Source organism: Amia ocellicauda, chromosome 17 (genome assembly GCF_036373705.1).
Source record: "Amia ocellicauda isolate fAmiCal2 chromosome 17, fAmiCal2.hap1, whole genome shotgun sequence".
In the NCBI taxonomy this organism is placed as follows: domain Eukaryota; kingdom Metazoa; phylum Chordata; class Actinopteri; order Amiiformes; family Amiidae; genus Amia; species Amia ocellicauda.
Genome location: NC_089866.1, coordinates 22,257,876 through 22,277,965, shown reverse-complemented (window position 1 = coordinate 22,277,965; position 20,090 = coordinate 22,257,876). Strand labels below are relative to the sequence as shown.

The following is a 20,090-nucleotide window of genomic DNA, read 5'->3' as shown; positions in this document are numbered from 1 at the left end:
TCTTTAGAAATGTTGGCCCATATTGATAGGATAGCATCTTGCAGTTGATGGAGATTTGTGGGATGCACATCCAGGGCACGAAGCTCCCATTCCACCACATCCCAAAGATGCTCTATTGGGTTGAGATCTGGTGACTGTGGGGGCCAGTTTAGTACAGTGAACTCATTGTCATGTTCAAGAAACCAATTTGAAATGATTCGACCTTTGTGACATGGTGCATTATCCTGCTGGAAGTAGCCATCAGAGGATGGGTACATGGTGGTCATAAAGGGATGGACATGGTCAGAAACAATGCTCAGGTAGGCCGTGGCATTTAAACGATGCCCAATTGGCACTAAGGGGCCTAAAGTGTGCCAAGAAAACATCCCCCACACCATTACACCACCACCACCAGCCTGCACAGTGGTAACAAGGCATCATGGATCCATGTTCTCATTCTGTTTACGCCAAATTCTGACTCTACCATCTGAATGTCTCAACAGAAATGGAGACTCATCAGACCAGGCAACATTTTTCCAGTCTTCAACTGTCCAATTTTGGTGAGCTTGTGCAAATTGTAGCCTCTTTTTCCTATTTGTAGTGGAGATGAGTGGTACCCGGTGGGGTCTTCTGCTGTTGTAGCCCATCCACCTCAAGGTTGTACGTGTTGTGGCTTCACAAATGCTTTGCTGCATACCTCGGTTGTAACGAGTGGTTATTTCAGTCAAAGTTGCTCTTCTATCAGCTTGAATCAGTCGGCCCATTCTCCTCTTACCTCTAGCATCAACAAGGCATTTTCGCCCACAGGACTGCCGCATACTGGATGTTTTTCCCTTTTCACACCATTCTTTGTAAACCCCAGAAATGGTTGTGCGTGAAATCCCAGTAACTGAGCAGATTGTGAAATACTCAGACCGGCCCGTCTGGCACCAACAACCATGCCACGCTCAAAATTGCTTAAATCACATTTCTTTCCCATTCAGACATTCAGTTTGGAGTTCAGGAGATTGTCTTGACCAGGACCACACCCCTAAATGCATTGAAGCAACTGCCATGTGATTGGTTGGTTAGATAATTGCATTAAAGAGAAATTGAACAGGTGTTCCTAATAATCCTTTAGGTGAGTGTATATATATATAAACACACACACATATATATAAAATTATCACATATTCACATACTCATTTCTTGGGTTTTGGTATCATCAACAGTAGCATGCAGGTTACAAATGCAAATTTCCTGTACGTGTCAATGCATGTGTGTATGTACATGTGCGATCAGGTGTGGGAGGGGGAAAAGTAACAACAGCTTCATGTGTGCGATTCTAAGTCTCTACACACCTTGAGATCGTCCCTTGTCTGGGAAATGCGGTAGACTCTTTCACATCCACTGCCCTCACAACTGTGGCTCACTCATCGTTATTGAGCTCTTCCTAGTGTGCGTCCTGAAATTCTGCAAGACGAAACCTTTTGAGGTGAGCCATGCATGTCACATGTGTACACATCCCACAAAGATTATGATTATTATGGTTTTAATTGGTCATCCTCTGTGCTTGATTGTATGTTTTAAAAAGACCTGGACTGCCATGAAAAATAATGGACAACCATAATACCTAGATTTCAGAGAGTCTGCATGCTGTAATAAAACATACTCATCCTGTACCCATAACAGAAGGCATAAAGGTGACTAGGAACCCATCCCAACCTACACAGCTCAAACTATTATAAATGGTCCAGAGATTCACCATTAAGTAATTTAGGTTCCACACAGTTCTCCTCTTTGCCCACCCAGTTAATGTCCTGCTCGTGGTCCTTCAGCATTGAGTCAGTGGATGGGCGGCGGTGGTCTGCCGCAATGGAGGAGAACGTGGTGAACTTGACTCTCTTCCTCTTGGTCGTGGGGGAGTTGAGGGACTCACTTTTGTGCTTTGCTCTGAGGGACTCCATGGATCTGGATAATGAGTTGCTTTGTTGCGAGAGCCCACCTATCAGGTTGGCCCCATTCTCCAGGCCCAGCCCAATGTCTATGACGGTGGTCTTGTGTTTCTCATGCTGCGACGCGCTCCCTGACACGTTCATCACCAGCTCGGCGTCCGTGCCCAGCCACACCCAGTCGTGCATGTGGCTCACGCTCTCCTGGCCCTGCGCTGGGGCCTGCTTGCGTCTGAACTTCAGCAAGTAGGAGACACAGTTCAGCAGGAAGACCAGGATGGCCAGACAGAAAACCCCCAGCAGGGCGTACATGCCGATCTCCAGGTCCGTCAGCGCCCTTGGGGTCTGTGCCAGGTCGCTCTCCATCACTGCACCGTTGTTCCTGGGGATGTCAACCTGGGAGGGGAAGTTCGTGTAGTCCACCAGGTTGCTGTGATCACGTCCGGAGCTGCTGGAGATGCTGCCCATGGCCACATCCCTCACCACAGACTTCACCGTGGTGGTGATCTTCCTCATTGCGCTTTCCTCCTGGTCCGACATAGAGCTACCGTAGAGACGTCCGTCCGTGCCCGTCATGCCCTGCCTGGGGGTCATCTGTTTGGGCTCCCTCTTCTCCAGCTCCTCTCCATCGTTGCCGTAGTCGTTGTTGCTGTCCTCTTTGTTGCGCCGGGGCCCGGGTTGGAATTTGACCCGGAGGCTTCCGGTGCCCACGGCCAGCATGCTCTTCCGCTTGGACTTCTGGCAGGCCTCGCTGATCACCATCTCCACCTTGACCAACGCCCCCTGCCCCTCTCCCTCTGCCATCACCACCGGGACGCCAGCCTGGGGGTCCCTCTGCACCGAAACCATCTCCTCGTCCAGCGAAGTCACCGTCAGGGCATAGTAGGTGGAATCATAGATGTCCAACGGTGTCATCGAGCCGTCGCTGAACTGAATCCAAGAGCTGATGACAGCCTCCTGAACAGCAGAAACACACAAGTTTAATTTGTTTTTCATTATGTATTATTGTTCCAAACATTAATAGGCAGTATATTTGTGATCTTGCTGAAATTCAATACCTGCAAAGTGTATAAGCTGTTTTAAACATCTATATTTTAAGGCCCTTTGTGGGGATCCAGCAGACAAAACTTTTCCCTGGATTAATTAATACATTTCCCATCAGGTGTTAAAAAAAGATAATAATAAAAAAAGAAAAATCAATGGACTACTATTACTGCTGTAACAGACATTACTTACAGTTTATTTATTTCTAATCAGTTATGGAACAGATGAAAATATGTACTAAATATCCAACTATTGAAACAACTATTGCAAAACCATTCAATATTTTAAGGTTTAGAATGAATGATTGATAACAAGAGGAGGGTCCATTTGTTTTTTACATTAAATACAAAGTAAAAAAGATCAATGTTTATTGAGCAAGTTTAATATAAAATCAAGATATACACCATATTAAAACAAATGGGATGCATTTTAAATATATTTATATGACAGGTGGAAAACGTGGTGAGGTTAATGTCTACAATATATTTTCAACATATTTAAAATATACATATTCTGTAACTGAGTTCAGCATATCTATATTCATAAGCATATATTTTTCACTGTTCCACTGTTGGGTATATACAGAATACTGCACTGGCACACAGTCATCTGTTTGACTGAAAAGAAAAAAAACATTGAGCACCACTAGATGGCAGAATGCAAAGTCATCAAGCATAAGCACATATTTCACTCCAGCGCACTGACACCTGAGACAGAGCCCTGCATTCCTGCATACTAATATGCATATAAAAATAGAAACAAAGATTCAACCAGTCCTCATACAGATGCACAGAGATATACACTACTAGGTTGGGGCTGTTAATGGATAAAACTGGCTTCTTGCGATCAGTGAATCAAAACCAAGCTCTTCTATGACTAACCCTATTTAAAAAATCATGAATGAAATTAATTTGGTTTCTTTTACAATGTATACAGATGTTTTTTTAACATATTGATGCTTTTTGAGGTTATTCTGCATTCCTGTGTCGTCCTACCATTTTCTTGTAAAACAGAATAGAAATTTTACATATTCTGAGCGAGTCTCTTGTCATGCTTGGGCAGAATAAAGATGAATACATGAACAAAAAAAAGAGAGAGACTGCTTTGTTTGGGAAATTTCCATCTCAACATCTTAACTCCCCTGAAGCACAGTGTGCGTCGACAGCCAGCGTACCTGTTTGGGGCTGTGCAGCAGCTCCTGGGTGGTTGTTGTGGCAACGATGGCCCTGTTGCTGCCCGGGCTGAGCTGGAGGGAGAGCGAGAGACCCGTCACCAGCTGCACCCCCAGCTCTGTGATCGCCACCTTGTCATCCAGCACCGTCACCGTCTTCTCCGCCAGGATCGAGTCTGACAGAGGGGACAGCACCTGCCAAGCAAGTCAAGAAAGCTCTGTTACTTCTCGTGCTCCAGCTGGCCCTCCCAAATACTGAAGTGTGCGCCATAATGCTTGAGGTACATCAAAAGAATCAGTCAAAGGAAAAGGGAGAAAAAAAATTGTGATGGTTCAGATCCAGATTTCAAGGGGTTGTTTTTATAATCCACATTTTAATGCAACCCTGGAAATTCTTCTTCTAGATTTCTGACTGCGGTTGTGCAGGGACTTATATAGATTACCTTGTGGTTCACAAGGTGCAAACTAAGCCAACTGGTTCATAGTTCAGGTTTGAAAAATAATTCTCTCTTATCTTTCTTTCCCCTTGATGCTGGTAAGATTATAGTGCAAATGTCTTCTAGGATTACACTGTACCTCTATCAACCTACTATGTCGTCTTCAATAAAAGTGGCTGCAGAGTGAATTAATTGACACACCGAAGCAGCAGGATTTCTCCCCAGTGACTATGGCGTTACCTGGATGGTAGTCACTCCCACGTCACGGCCTGCTAACACCCTCCCGGCCTGCAGCCTGGCGATCCGCGGCTCCTCCACCTTCAGGAAGTATCTGACCAGCTCCGTGATGTCCACCTGCCAGTCTGAGCCTAAGAAGTAGGCCAGCTGCTCCCGTGGGTCTGCCTGCTCCGCCACAAAGTGTGTGAGCACCCGCACCAGAGCGTGCTGGAACTGCAGCATGCAGCCTTTTCCCTTGCGGTCGTCTTCCTCCTCCTCGCTGTCCCAGCTGGGCCTGAAGAAAAAAAAAACAGACAGAAGAAACACTTCCTTTAGGATTCCCTGCGTTAGCATACAATTGACTGTTCGTGTCACTTCTGTTTTCGTCAATCCAAATTACTCCCAAGACAGCCCCTCTGTAAAACTCATACAGTGTCTCTGGTGTTTAAAAAAACAAACATGTTCACTTCTTGATATATCATTATCTTAACGTGTTCAGAATGTCCGTTCAGAGAGACAGAGAAAACTACCCTTGAAAGACCCTGCAGGACATCAAGGGTGATGGGAGCCGTGTCTGGGGAACACACACATGGTACTGGAACAAAGGCAACTATATACTGATATATTTGTACAGACTTCACATTTTTAAATCCACTTCGGTTGACAAATGCCTGGATTTCTGTTTGTTTTATGAGGGACATTTTCATTGTGTTTGTGTGGTTCAATTACTTCCCTGCAGTGTTACTCCTATAACTATATGATACATAAAATATGGTCGTACATATATAAAATATTGCAGTGTGATCCTGATTAATCACCATGAATAAAAGTGCAATTCTTCTGATATGGGGAAATGCAAATTACACTTATAAATGCATTATAATGTGGAACATGTTACAGTATTAATAGAGTGTTATTCACCGGGTCTAACGAGCACCCACTAATGAATAACTGCATTTTATTAACAAATTGCCATTGTTCTCATTTGTTCATGGTTTATTAACATATAATGTGAATGATAGATCTGCACCTGCTGCATTAAAATGTTACACATTAAAGGGACCGCTACAAATGATTACTCGGTAGCAAGCAATTGCCCTACCTCTTATTGGTGGCGATGGGCACCCTCCAGCCCTTGACCTGGCTCAGCTCTGTGTCAGACACCTCTATCTGCAGAGGGAGGCGGGGGATCCACACCGTCATCTCCAGCTGGGCGCTGAGGTAGGCATAGGTGAAGTTCACTGCCATCCTCACCCGCCCCCTCATCTCCTTCCCGTTCACGAAGACATAGTCACACCTGTCGGACACCTGCGCAGGGAAGAGGGACAAAACTGTCAAGCCCAGCTGCTTGAGAATATAAATCAATGAAGGGACCATTTTCTAAAGACATTGAAACAACTCCTCCTTACAACCATAACAGTCTTAGGTCCACTTCCACTTGTCTGCTTTGGCCTGAAGAGGGATGAATAATAGTTAAGACACTCTTGCTTAACCTTAGTTGGTAAATGACACACTAAAATTGACAACTGTTGGCTTATTTTATGTGCACGTCAGGGGAGAATCTCCAGGACAAAACAGTAAGAAGCATGGAAACACAAATTACACGCTGGAGTACGTTTGTCTTTGTGATGGATCAGATCTGGGTGTAAGACTTTAAGACTCCACCGAGATGTACATACACAGACTTCTTGATCTTAAAACAAAACAGAGATCTAAGCAGTGATAGTGAACAAGTGATGAATGCAAGATTTTCTAAAGACTTAAAATGCGGTTTCCTTGGACAGGAGAGGAATACTTATAAATGTTTTAATAAAGCTAACAAATTGTAAAGACCCCTGTTAGATACCGCTAATAATATGGCTGAGCAGCACTAATGAACTTAAGGAGACTAAAACCTCCACAGTGAGTAACAGCTTTGTGAGTTTATGTTAATTTAATACTAAACACCACCGTATTAAACATTAATTCTTTGCCGTGATTTCTGATCTCATTTATTACATTTAAATTTCTAATGTAACCTTGCTGCATTTTTCAACTGGTTCTGAAAAATTGTACGCATTTTGAATCACCAGAAGACATGAGTTGTTGGGTGTTTTATTTTTTATACCAAGGTGGCTCTATCAATATTCCTTTCTTTAATCAATATTATAATTTACAGACCATTGACTTTTGAGTGTTATTGCCTCCCTAAGTGCTCAGATGAGTGTGGAGAACCGCACTGACTTTGACGAAAAGCTCAAGGAGGAATGCAGAGAGTCGAACTCCACTTTTCAGCAGCATCGTGAGTTATAAAACGCGTGTCAGAACAGCCCGCACTGTGTCATAAACGTCTTAAGGGATCTTACATTACATTAATCAAGGGCATTAGGTTGCATACAGGACTAACAATTCCTCCGCCAAACCGACTGCAAGATCCATGCATCCAGAAATCAGGCCTGGAAAATTAATTCCAGCCAGCGAATGATAGGACTGAAAGCCCTTAAGAATGATCAGATAATAACTGGATCTGGATCCAGGTTGGCATGAATTCATGATAAACACAGACTGAGACTGACAGAAGCCATTATCTGGGCTGCAGACGATGCGTTACGCATTAGCCTGAGACAGAGAATAAGGATTTCCCCATTCACTGTTTTCCACCCCCACCTTCTCTACACTACAGCTAGCTTAATCTGAATATTAATCCATTAGAAAGACAGATGACAAGGATCGCAGGGGGTTAAATATATGTTCACTGTCATAATAACAGCACGCCTGATCACTGCAACAGCTTGGAAACAGGATAAAGGCAGTTGTGGATGCCCAAGAGTGTCGAGCATTTTATTCGTATGTTTATTCATGTATATATGTTTTCTTGCTTGCTCAGCCATCAAGCCTGTGGCACGGCCTGTGATCAGTACTGTATTCATTGCCACTTAATGGAGCACAGCATTTGGAGTAGAGAAATGTATTGCTGTTGGGTTTATTACAGACACAGATTTATGTATGTATGTATGTATATATATATATATATATATATATATATATATATATATATATATATATATATATATATATAGATGTATGTGTGTAAGTATATACAGTGAGGGAAAAAAATATTTGATCCCCTGCTGATTTTGTATGTTTGCCCACTGACAAAGAAATGATCAGTCTATAATTTTAATGGTAGGTGTATTTTAGCAGTGAGAGACAGAATAACAACAAACAAATCCAGAAAAACGCATTTCAAAAAAGTTATAAATTGATTTGCATGTTAATGAGGGAAATAAGTATTTGACCCCTTCGACTTAGTACTTGGTGGCAAAACCCTTGTTGGCAATCACAGAGTTCAGACGTTTCTTGTAGTTGGCCACCAGGTTTGCACACATCTCAGGAGGGATTTTGTCCCACTCCTCTTTGCAGATCCTCTCCAAGTCATTAAGGTTTCGAGGCTGACGTTTGGCAACTCGAACCTTCAGCTCCCTCCACAGATTTTCTATGGGATTAAGGTCTGGAGACTGGCTAGGCCACTCCAGGACCTTAATGTGCTTCTTCTTTTAACTCCTTTGTTGCCTTGGCTGTGTGTTTTGGGTCATTGTCATGCTGGAATACCCATCCACGACCCATTTTCAATGCCCTGGCTGAGGGAAGGAGGTTCTCACCCAAGATTTGACGGTACATGGCCCCGTCCATCGTCCCTTTGATGCGGTGCAGTTGTCCTGTCCCCTTAGCAGAAAAACACCCCCAAAGCATAATGTTTCCACCTCCATGTTTGACGGTGGGGATGGTGTTCTTGGGGTCATTCCTCCTCCTCCAAACACAGTGAGTTGAGTTGATGCCAAAGAGCTCGATTTTGGTCTCATCTGACCACAACACTTTCACCCAGTTCTCCTCTGAATCATTCAGATGTTCATTGGCAAACTTCAGACGGGCCTGTACATGTGCTTTCTTGAGCAGGGGGACCTTGCGGGCGCTGCAGGATTTCAGTCCTCCATGGCGTAGTCTGTTACCAATTGTTTTCTTGGTGACTATGGTCCCAGCTGCCTTGAGATCATTAACAAGATCCTCCCGTGTAGTTCTGGGCTGATTCCTCACCGTTCTTATGATCATTGAAACTCCACGTGGTGAGATCTTGCATGGAGCCCCAGACTGAGGGAGACTGACAGTTATTTTGTGTTTCTTCCATTTGCGAATAATCGCACCAACTGTTGTCACCTTCTCACCAAGCTGCTTGGCGATGGTCTTGTAGCCCATTCCAGCCTTGTGTAGGTCTACAATCTTGTCCCTGACAGCCTTGTACAGCTCTTTGGTCTTGGCCATGGTGGAGAGTTTGGAATCTGATTGGTTGATTGCTTCTGTGGACAGGTGTCTTTTATACAGGTAACGAGCGCTTCTAATCTCAGCTCGTTACCTGTATAAAAGACACCTGGGAGCCAGAAATCTTGCTGATTGATAGGGGATCAAATACTTATTCCACTCATTAACATGCAAATCAATTTATATCCTTTTTGAAATGCGTTTTTCTGGATTTTTGTGTTGTTATTCTGTCTCTCACTGTTAAAATACACCACCATTAAAATTATAGACTGATCATTTCTTTGTCAGTGGGCAAACGTACAAAATCAGCAGGGGATCAAATACTTTTTTCCCTCACTGTAAATATATTAGGATTGTGCAAAAAATAGTTTTGTTTAAGTCTTTTTCTCAGGTTATGTTTTTTAGATAGTAGACCAATGATAGCCATGTGTGCTACACCTTGTATTTTACATATTGAAGCATTGAAGTAACAACAAATGAATTAGTCACGTGAGCAAAACCTTGAGAGAGCACTCTAATAACTGCATGTAATACAGTATTATTTACTAAATGACAGGTTTCTGTTTTTAATAATCTTGGATCACCAGTAGGCACGGGGCTTTCAGGCAAATATTTTAAATAATCAAATTATATATATATATATATATATACACACACACAGACATATTTATCAAACTATATTCAAGGCTAACAGTTTCTGATGTGAAATGACATATTTGGATTCAACAAAGCTTGTTCAATACTAACAACATAATCTTCCTGCTACCCAGTGAGCTCCATTAATTTCAGATTAAATTGCTTCTGAATTTATTTTTATGAGCTACCTTAAACTCATCACATTAAACGTAATTAGTGACAAGGATGAATATAAAGGGCTATTGAGTGTGAGATTCCAGACTCTTGTGAGGAATGATTTTATGATGAGGAGCTAAGAGATTTAGTAATACAGAGGTAAAATTACCTTTGTTAATGACAATTAAAAAAGTGTAGACCTTGGGTACAAGCTTAAACACACATGACAATGAAGCACAGCCCTCTCAAAATACATGCTCGAATGCATGTAATTACTACACCGTTTAATTAAGGCAATCATTCCCAACACAAACAGTATACTTCAGAGATTATGACAAAATTAGTAATTTCCTGAACAGGGATTAAAAAACATTCTTCTGTACAATAATTAGTCAATAAATGCTTTTCTGATGCAGTAGATGTTTGTGGATACACACAGCAACACCCAATCCATTCATAATGAAAACTAGACATGAAAGTCTTCCCCCAAAATATAAAGCTTTGCACAGTCCACTAATGCACTAATTTGCTCTGCAGTTCAGTACAGTGCTTTAGTTTGGAAGTCCAGATCTGAATCAGCATCATTGTCTGTAGTTATTAATGACTTCATCAATTAATTTCCTTTTAGTTAATGGATTTCTTGTTCACATACTATTCAAAATTAAACCCAATCTGAAATGATTACAGTTACTATACACCTCTAATTACATCACAGATCGATACACCAGCTGCCACTGGCATCCCACATTAACTTGTACATAGGCCGTTACGAAACCTCGCAGATGAAAATAAAGCTAGTCAGATGTATATTGTTCGGCTGTGCTGCACCAGCGCTTAATCACGGCAGGATATTTTTCATTAACTTTTGTCCAATCTCAGGAGAACCGTTCTTAGATGTATGCCTTTACAAATGTCACACAAATGCTTTGTTGTCTGGGGCAATAACCTTATTATTTTCTTCTGTGCTTTTAAAATATGTTTTTTGTTGAAGTTGAAAAGGAAGCATTAAAAAAACAAACACTGAAAACAAAGTAAAATGGAGCAAATCAAACAATGGCAGGCAACTCATTTTCCTATCATGAATGATGGATGAGGAGGCTCAATCAATTATTCGGGATAAATACATGTCTTTTATTTTCTCTCCATTTAGCAGGCTCCCAGGGGACATTAACATCCACTTGCCTGGCGAAAACATATGTTTACCACAACTATCTACAGCTCTGAAAGTTTGATTTTCCACAGTAATATTAACAAATTATATTCAGGGAGAGTTTCCTTAGAAGTCAATTGCACTGTTTGAAGTGCTAATCTGTATCAAAGATTGCTCTTACAAGAAAGGCTCCCAGTGAGATACATTAGAGCATGCATTGATTTATATAGACGCACCATTACTCTCATGATGAAAGTATGCACTCAGTACAATGTTTTCTAGTAGTTCTTCCTCTCTGGCACAGCAACAAAAGAGACAAGTTCAACAGAAGAGAATGCCATGGTGCTTGTCAAGTGAATTTATTTTCCAGACATTCATTTATACAATAAAACAGTTCAAAATGATCCCTTTTCTTTAAATCATTTCCAGATAGGTGATAAGCATCATTACGAGGAACTACATAATTTAAGAGTTAACACGTTCAGCTTCAACTGACCTTTGTGAAAAATAAAGAGCAGGTAACACTTCCAAAACAAACTAAAATCCCCAGTACATCATCACAAGTTGCTCAACGTCTTAGGAAACGTGCTGATCCAATTGTTCGCTCCTTGGCGAGCATTTGGCCCCTGAAGAGTTTGGTAAGTAGATTACTGTCTTCCTGGAATGGGACATGCAAGGCAATTTAATCTGCAATAAAATGCCAGCTCGGCGATCACCTCTTTGCGAGCTGGAGCAGAAACTCCCTGACCTGCTCAGTGTGTTTGACTTGGCTTAACCAGATAACCAGCACTTTTGACATGCGACTTATCTGCCTAAAGGGAGGGAGTCTGTGATCCAGGCAGAAGTCGGGTGCACTGAGGTGAAGAGAAACTGCAGGGCACAATTACAGGAAACGCTACACAGTGCACATGGGACCACTACCCCTGAGTGTGAAGTCTCCAATATGTTCCAATAGCCGTGGTCCATGTTGGATCCAGTGACATCGGCTGAGACAGCAGTGAGTTTGTGCAGGAAGAATCCTTTTTTATTAAATACTGCTGAAACCATCTGATGGGTCATTCAAATCCTCTGGTATTTCATGGGACACTGGGTTTACTTATGAACTAGACACATATCAATATGAAATCTACTAGATAATAACCAATCTCAACGAATGGCATTGGCTCAGCTGTAATGTCTTTTATGCTCTGAAATAAACACATCTTAGTCAAGTGGTTTGAAGTAAATAAAGTGTTTGTGGTGTGGCGAAATAGCCATCGAAAGACATGAAGGGGAAATGGTGAGATAAGGTCAGTGCTGTTCAACATAGCATAACAACTCCATTGCTGGAAAAAATAAAATAATAATAATAATAAAAAAATATATATATATATATATATATATATATATATATATATATATATATATATATATATAAATATATATTATGCACTTCAAGTACTTTTGAAAGAGTCGAGGAAGCAGAGTGTGATTTATTCATTATTGGCAGCTCAAGTGCCTATGGAGAGGGAGGACTGACTGTGTCCCATGATAAATGATGTGTATCAGGGTAATGCTGCCAGCAGCCTCTCCGAGTCGAACAAGAGAATCTTCTTCAACAAATTATCACAGGCTGACTGACACAAGCAATACTTAAGAATAAGGTAAGATTACCAAATCAATCAGAAAATGCAGGTTTGCCACAACAATGGCATGTCCGGCAGGAGGGAAATTATAGCATGACTGAACACACATGCGCACACACACACATATATATATAAAGCATAGATGTTTGTACCGTACATATATAAAGAAGATGAGGACAATCCAAAGATGGATGAATAATGCAAAGGTGCTGCCGACCTTGGATTGATGCTACTTATGTTAGAAGAAATAATTAATATCTAATTAACTGACTGTTAATCACATTAAACAGATAAGTCTAATGCTGCAAGTAACAGGTGTCAAACAGCTTTGACTCAACAATTAACTCGACTTAAGATTCTGCAAACTTCTAAATTTAAATGTTGGAAATATGTATATAAATATATGTGTGAGAGTGAATAATTAACAAGATTAATTAACTATATTGTAATTGTATGTAAATGTAGCTGTAAAAATATAATACAACAGAACTGCTTGCCTTCGGATATCACAGAATTTGATGTCTTTAATCAATCTCAAGTTTAAAATTCTGATTTTCCCATGAATCAACAATTATGAATGAAGCCAATTATCGCTTGCCTGTTTTGGAGATGCATTTTATACATGCAGTTTGTGATCCGCATCGACACATCAAACTGTGGATCTGAAGACACGTGCTTTTGTTCATTTTGTTCTTTGCCTTAATGCTGTTGCTAACATGCAGCCTAAGAGAACTACAAGAGGTTTAATACTAAGAACATTAGTTGAGAGAAAACACAGTGAGTGTGTAAAATAAGCGATTTACAGGCATCGTTCTTGCTGTAAGAGCCTGTAAGTGTATTTATTGTAGTGCAGACGTTCCTTTGTTGTGTTACAACGACACGGTACCACACATGGTACTCATGCCGGCAAACGCAAGTAAAATGATATACAAGTACACCTAATCAAATACTAGTTGAGATTTTTGTTTCTTTTGTTTCTATGTTCTTGTTTCACATTAGTTCTGAGACCAACCACCATTTGAGCACCATTACAGAGCTAAGGATACAGTTCACCAAGTCCCTCTTGTGCTTTACACCCTGCTATAGGGACAGAGACATGCAGCAGACAGTTGAGACTCAGACGTCTCTCTCTTCATGCCTGTCTCTTTGTTCTTAGTTAAGGAGTATGAATAATTCAGAAAACATCAAGTCAACACCTCTGGCAGTGCAGTATAAACTGTAAAGGGATCCCTGGTGAATGAAATATTGTAGTGCCGAGACGAAAGACACCTGTCTAACTGTGTATACTACAGACGTGCCTTTGAAATAAGACTACATTCCTTATCTATTATTGTTTTAAATTGAACCCATAAATAAAGAATTATCAATCCTGAAATTCTGAGCCATACATTATATATTTCATATCAACCCTGATGAAATATGATGGCAGGTGACCCATATACACTATATATACCATTGAAATTTAAATGGCAATGGTATAATCTTTATGTACAGGCAGTCATGGAAAAAAATATATATAATATTTGATGCAGGGGAAGAATCCTCTTTCGTTGAATACAAAATTGAAAATATATCAATTTAAAAGGGACCTTTCATCCTGAAAATTACACTATCTACTTATAAACTTCTTCTCTCCAGGGAGATTGGCTTTCAGGCATGTCCTCTTAGACGTTAAAAATACAGTCATATAATTGTATTAGAAGAACTAGACGTCAATTTACAGCAGTTCAAAGAGTCCCCTGGGAATTTCTGATGAGAAGTTTGTGTAAGCCTTTGTGATGCTCAAACATTGTACTGTATTAATTGAAATAAATTAACTTAACACCAGGAACAGTGTGATCTATGAAGGACACATTACTCCATTACTTATTTGTTATATTCAGCCTTTTATGTGATATTCTTTAAATATTATAGAACTTGCATTGTACCTATCGGAAACCCACAAAACTACATTTCCTTTCAGTAAGGTGAGATGCATCGTATATTTTCTCACAACACATAGAGCCATTCTAGAGTCCTTGTATCTTCAGGTCTTCAAGCAACAGACCTTGTTATTTGGACTTGCAATTCTCAAGGACACAGAAAGGTCTTCTAATAATTTCTGGTAGCCACAACTATTTTAGTCTATGATCATGGAGCATTCAAAGTGTAAATACATTGGAGTGGAAGAGACTTTGTGTCTGAGTGACTTTGCCAAACCCTTTCATACTGCCTTTGCTCAGTAGCTCCAGGCGACTGTCTCACCTGCCTATACTCTCACACCGTGTCGCTGGACTTCAGTGGTACTCTATTCCTGCTCCTCGCGATTATGCTGGAGACTCCCACCCCTGTCAAAAGGCCCTGAGATAGCTTTGTTGATAATGGGAGTGCGATGGCCATCACCTTCAGGTCACCATTTCAATTTTGATCAAAGTCACTGGAAACGGATGGGTTTGTGCTTCTCAGAAAGTCTGTTTTCTAAGCCGTCTGTTACAGAAGGGGTTGCAGTGTCATTATCCTCAGAACTGAGACGGTCCTGCAGGCACAAGCCCCCCGTTGTCAGGCGTTTAGGATCGCGGTCTCCCCAAAGACAGACGCAGGTGAAGACGCTGAGACACGCTGTTTGGCTGTCTTACTGATAAACATGCAGGGAGGTGAGCTATCTTCTATGGCATGTGTGTAGAATATAATTATCCAGCAGTCAAGGCTGAATGTAATTTATTTACTGCTACTGGCGTAAGGTGATTTCACTTAAACCACTAACAGCATAAACACTTGTATCCATTTGATCCCATTTTTGATGTATGAACAAGTCACAATCCAGCTACTGCATGGCAGTGTAATTTTTAAAGTATGATTCATAACACTTCCTAAACAAGGCAGTCTTAGGACAGACTTGGAAAGTGATTAAAAACTCTGAAACCTTGTGTTATATTGCAACCATTGTTTTCCTCCTTGCTTGATTGTTTTCCTCCTTGCTCCCTTTCCCGTAGCCCTCGTCTGTAACCCTACATCTTGACAGCACTTAGCTTTCACCGTCCAGGATGTAGGAAGTCTCTTACTGTACTTGTGTAAATTGCTAATTGGAATTTGTAAAATGTATTATTTTGAATTGCTATGTTTTAGCTAAGTTGAATTTGTAATGATTGATGCCTTGTACTTCTCTGTATTTTTGCACTTTGTTTGCACTTATGTTGTAAGTCGCCCTGGATAAGGGCGTCTGCCAAGAAATAAAAATAATAATAATAATAACCATATCAAAAGACAGACTAGACAAGAACAAGGTTCTTAGTGACTTGCTTTTAATGGCCACACAGGTCTAATTTCCAAAAGATGAAGAAAAAAAAGGCAGTATGTTTTCAGGCTGAGAATCTTGAACAAAACAATAAATGATTCAACATTGACTTTTTAATCAGGCACTTAAAAGGGCCTTTGAAAACACTTTCCCTTTGCTTCATCAACCTCCCCATCATTTGCCTTGTGATTGCTTTAGCTGAAATACCCACTGTCAGAGGATGTTTACAAACATCCAGTAGGGTACACCAGTGGAGCAATTGTAATCACAAGTACCCCTCTGATGGAATTCAACACTCACTGCTCCCACCTTTTCAAATTCTGATAAGAAACTGGAGAAGTGATATACAGGAAACATGAAAAAGGGAAGTGAAAACAGACTTGCAGGTCACCAGGAAGAAGGATTTGGAGGGAACTGCTTTGCGATTGTTTGTGTCATTACAAGATTAAATGAAGGAAAACATGTTTTAAGCATCTCTTCACCATAGGTCTCCTTTTAAATACCTTCAACCAGAGCTGAAAATAGCAAGCTTCTGAGAGCCCACTACAAATACTAAACATTGCCAAAAAACTGACACCACCATCAATTTAAAAAAGAAAAACTCATTAAGAGTCCTACCTTCAGCACCTCTTCATCTGTGGACCTGCAGTCAGTCAGGTCAGACACATCTGTCACCGAGCCGTTGTCCTCCACTGCCACAACCCTGACGGGCACCACCACCTTCTTCCCCGTCAGCACGGCCGTATTCAAGATCTCGGTGTCCTGCAGGGAAGGACACAGCAGACCGTGACTCAGCAAGAGATGGGAGCAAGCTGATCTCCAGTCCTCTGCGTGGCACACTTCCAAAATACCCATCGCGAACTTGGGTATGGTTTTCACCTGCAGTCAAATGCACATTAACCATGTCTTAAAAAAAATAATAATCATAATGCTTTCTTGGAACGTATGACATTGAGCCATGGCACTTTCATTAGACTCAGTACAGGATTGTGTGTGAATTTAAGAATAAATAATCTGTCGAGATCAGAATGAAATACAATATTAAAATTACTCTAAGAGCCTCCTAGCTTGTACTGATCGGTTGAAAGCCAAATACACAGAGATAAAAAACATTTTAATAGCCTCTAATACACGGAACCTGCACTTTTTAATCTTCAGATCACATTGTCCTTCAGATTTTGATAGACATGAAAGACAGCAATGATATTTCACTTCGTTACAGGACGGCCAAGTTATTGCTTCCTGGAAATACTTCCTACATGAGCCTTTTTATTCCAGGATTGACGTCTTTTAGAGAGATAATCTCCAATTTAATTACGCCTCCTAGAAAAAAATACTTAGCTATAGGTAAACTGCAGTTAGACATTTGAGTTTGGATTTCTGTACGAATCTCTTAAAAGCAATATCTTAGTCTTTAGTGCTTAGACACAGACAGTTTGCTACTGTATTTCATGATATCTTATTGTGGTGTATGTGTAAAACTGAATTGACATAAGCATATTAGCCAGTAAGGTATACTGTGACATTATCTGTTCCTGGACTCCTCTGACGCTCTGCACCTGGGTTCCTTCCCTTGGGCACCGGTACATGACATACAGAGGCAGTATATAAAGCTTTCTATCATTATCCATTGCTATACAGCATAATACGCAATTCTTAAATGAAAGTAATTTGAGACAACTAGTTCGTATGTGTTACAAAATTAAAACCGCAAAATAAATTAAATGAGGTTCAGTAAGTAAGTTATTTTATTAACAGATCTTTTTTTATTATTATTATTGTACAACCACTTTAGGGCACAGAAAAAGTGAACATCAGCATTCGTTAAATCATTCTGATTTGATGTCTTGCGGCTGCTACCGAGTTTGCAATGAGCCCCTCGGGTCTTCTGCACAAGGCAGTTTCCATTACAAAGACAGTCCAAAAACCGAAAAACAACTAACAGAATTGCTTAATAAACTAGGTCATTTCCAATCAGAGACAATTTAATCATTTAAGAAATTAACCAGTAATTATTCTCTCCAGCAGAAAAGCCCCAGGACACCCAGAAACTGTTCATTACAGATGACTAGTTTGTATCTTCCATTTCACTTTGATGCTCTGCTTTGATTTATCCAAGACTTCACAGCAGTACCAATAACCTCCTGGTTCCCACAGTCATTTAAGAGGCAAGTATTTATAGTTAACAACCAGGAAATAAATAGATGAATGTACATGTATATTGTGTTAATTGGTATTTAACAGATAGTCCCTTATTTACTCTGTGGTTCCAGTTGTATTTTTAAGGGAAGCTGTTGCACATGTTTATTTCACAGTTAAATGTTATTGAATAAGTGTTAACCATTGATAACTATGTAATAAATATTTTGTATGCCTGTAAATGTAAACCCATCCGTGGTAATAAATAAGCAATAACAAATGGCTTACTCGCTGCTAACTAACCATTTCAAATGTTTGTAATCAGTAATTTGTGACCTTATTTGCTATGAAAGGAAAATGAAATGTGATCTAATTTGCCTGTGTAGGTGTCCTTTACTGAACAGTGGCTAACGCTCCTGCCTACATCTTGAACTGTGGCCTCTTACTCATTCCCATATTAAACCTGAATATGCCACCTTCTTCATTAAGAAGTGTAAAAAAAAAAAAAAAAAAAACTGCACCGTGTTGCAGACTGCAGGGAAAATTGAGATTACTGAGAGCAATATTAAGAATCACCTTTGTATAATAGCTTTTGAGATATTATCGTGTGTGATTCCAGCACCTGCCTTTTTCTGGCTCATTGGAAACAGCACGGAGAGCTCGGTGAAAAAGATGCAATTCGACGAAAGATAATTTACCCAGCATGAAATACAAATTCTCTTTCTTCTCTTAAAGCTCCTTCCCCTCCAGTGCCTGCTAAACTTTCCATTAAATGACACTCTGTAAGAGGAGCTTACTTTAATTAAAATCTGTATAGAGAGGACTATCTATATCTACATCTCCATCTATGTAAAATGAATCGCACTAAAGCAACATTCAATTACCCGCCATTAAAATGTACGGCAGGATGCAAGGATCATATTAATCACCAGTATCAGAGTAAATAGTCCTCCTGTTGACCTTCAAGCCAACCAGCACCTGAGCATCACTGAAGAAGAAAATGCAGCCCCAAATATGCCTCTCTCAAAGTGATTGTGACACCTCCCATGTGGCATCTCTGCTCCGCACTCTGCACCGACTTCTCATCACTGCTTGGATGCAGTTCAAGGTCTTTGTCATGACTTACTTCTGTCTTTACTCATCTCCTTTCTCCTGTCTATCCCACCCCAAACTACCTTACCATTTGCTACACGACAGTCTGCTTCTGTCCTATTGCTCTGCACTGCCACTGTCCTATTTCCATACAAGGTGGGTGTGTTGTATAAGTTCAGACTCCATTCACTGTATTTCTATTTTGTTTCCTGCATTCTGGAAAACAGTGCAGTGCATTATGTAAACTGTAGCTTTCTACACATGCTTTTAACCTGTGTTTCCCTGTATTTATGAGGGTTCGTACTTTGTCACCTCTGTACGTGCCCTTGGATAAAAATGACAGCTACTACAGATGTATGCACAGACATAAATAAATAAAATCTTTAGAAAATGAGATTAATTTCAGGAATCCTATTGATGGATTTAAATTCTCTTTCTCGAGAAGCTGGGTTTTTAATGTATTAATTTTCACATATTCATCGAAGTGTAACCTATGTGGACTAATTCATTTTTTCATTTCAGGGACTTGCACCAGCATTATAGTGTATTCATATATAGATTCACACACACACACAAACACACACTGCATACACCCAAATGAATATACACATTCACATGCAAAACAAGAAAACAATATATATATATATATATATGCGACCACAAAATACTGCAATTACTATAATAAAAAGGCATTCAAAATACAATGCATAAGAAAATGATGCAGCCTTCTCCTACAAATATTTCAAATTGTATTTTTGTTTTATCCTAAGTAGTTCTGATTTCTGAATAGATTAGAAAGCCTCGCTGCCTACATTATTAATATGCAATCCTTTTAAGAAATAACAAAATTAAGATCTGAAAATAAAGGCAAATGACCTGAATGTATTTTATATATTTATTTTGTGGATGGAGCACAGCAAGGTATGCCCTGTTTCCAAAAAGGA

The 20,090-nt window shown here is 40.2% G+C and overlaps 1 protein-coding gene across 1 annotated transcript in view; it reads right to left on the bottom strand.

The window, feature by feature from the left end:
- Positions 1-586: 586 nt before the first annotated feature.
- Positions 587-20,090, bottom strand: part of LOC136712893 (transmembrane protein 132D-like) — a 62,433-nt gene continuing 42,929 nt past the window's right edge. Inside the window, exons 5-9 of the mRNA XM_066689713.1 lie at positions 16,534-16,677; positions 5,881-6,086; positions 4,803-5,073; positions 4,129-4,320; positions 587-2,867 (exon numbers count right to left, since the gene is read on the bottom strand). Coding sequence (XP_066545810.1) covers positions 1,701-2,867; positions 4,129-4,320; positions 4,803-5,073; positions 5,881-6,086; positions 16,534-16,677 — 1,980 coding nt within the window. The 3' untranslated portion in view covers positions 587-1,700. The remainder of the gene's footprint in view (positions 2,868-4,128; positions 4,321-4,802; positions 5,074-5,880; positions 6,087-16,533; positions 16,678-20,090) is intronic.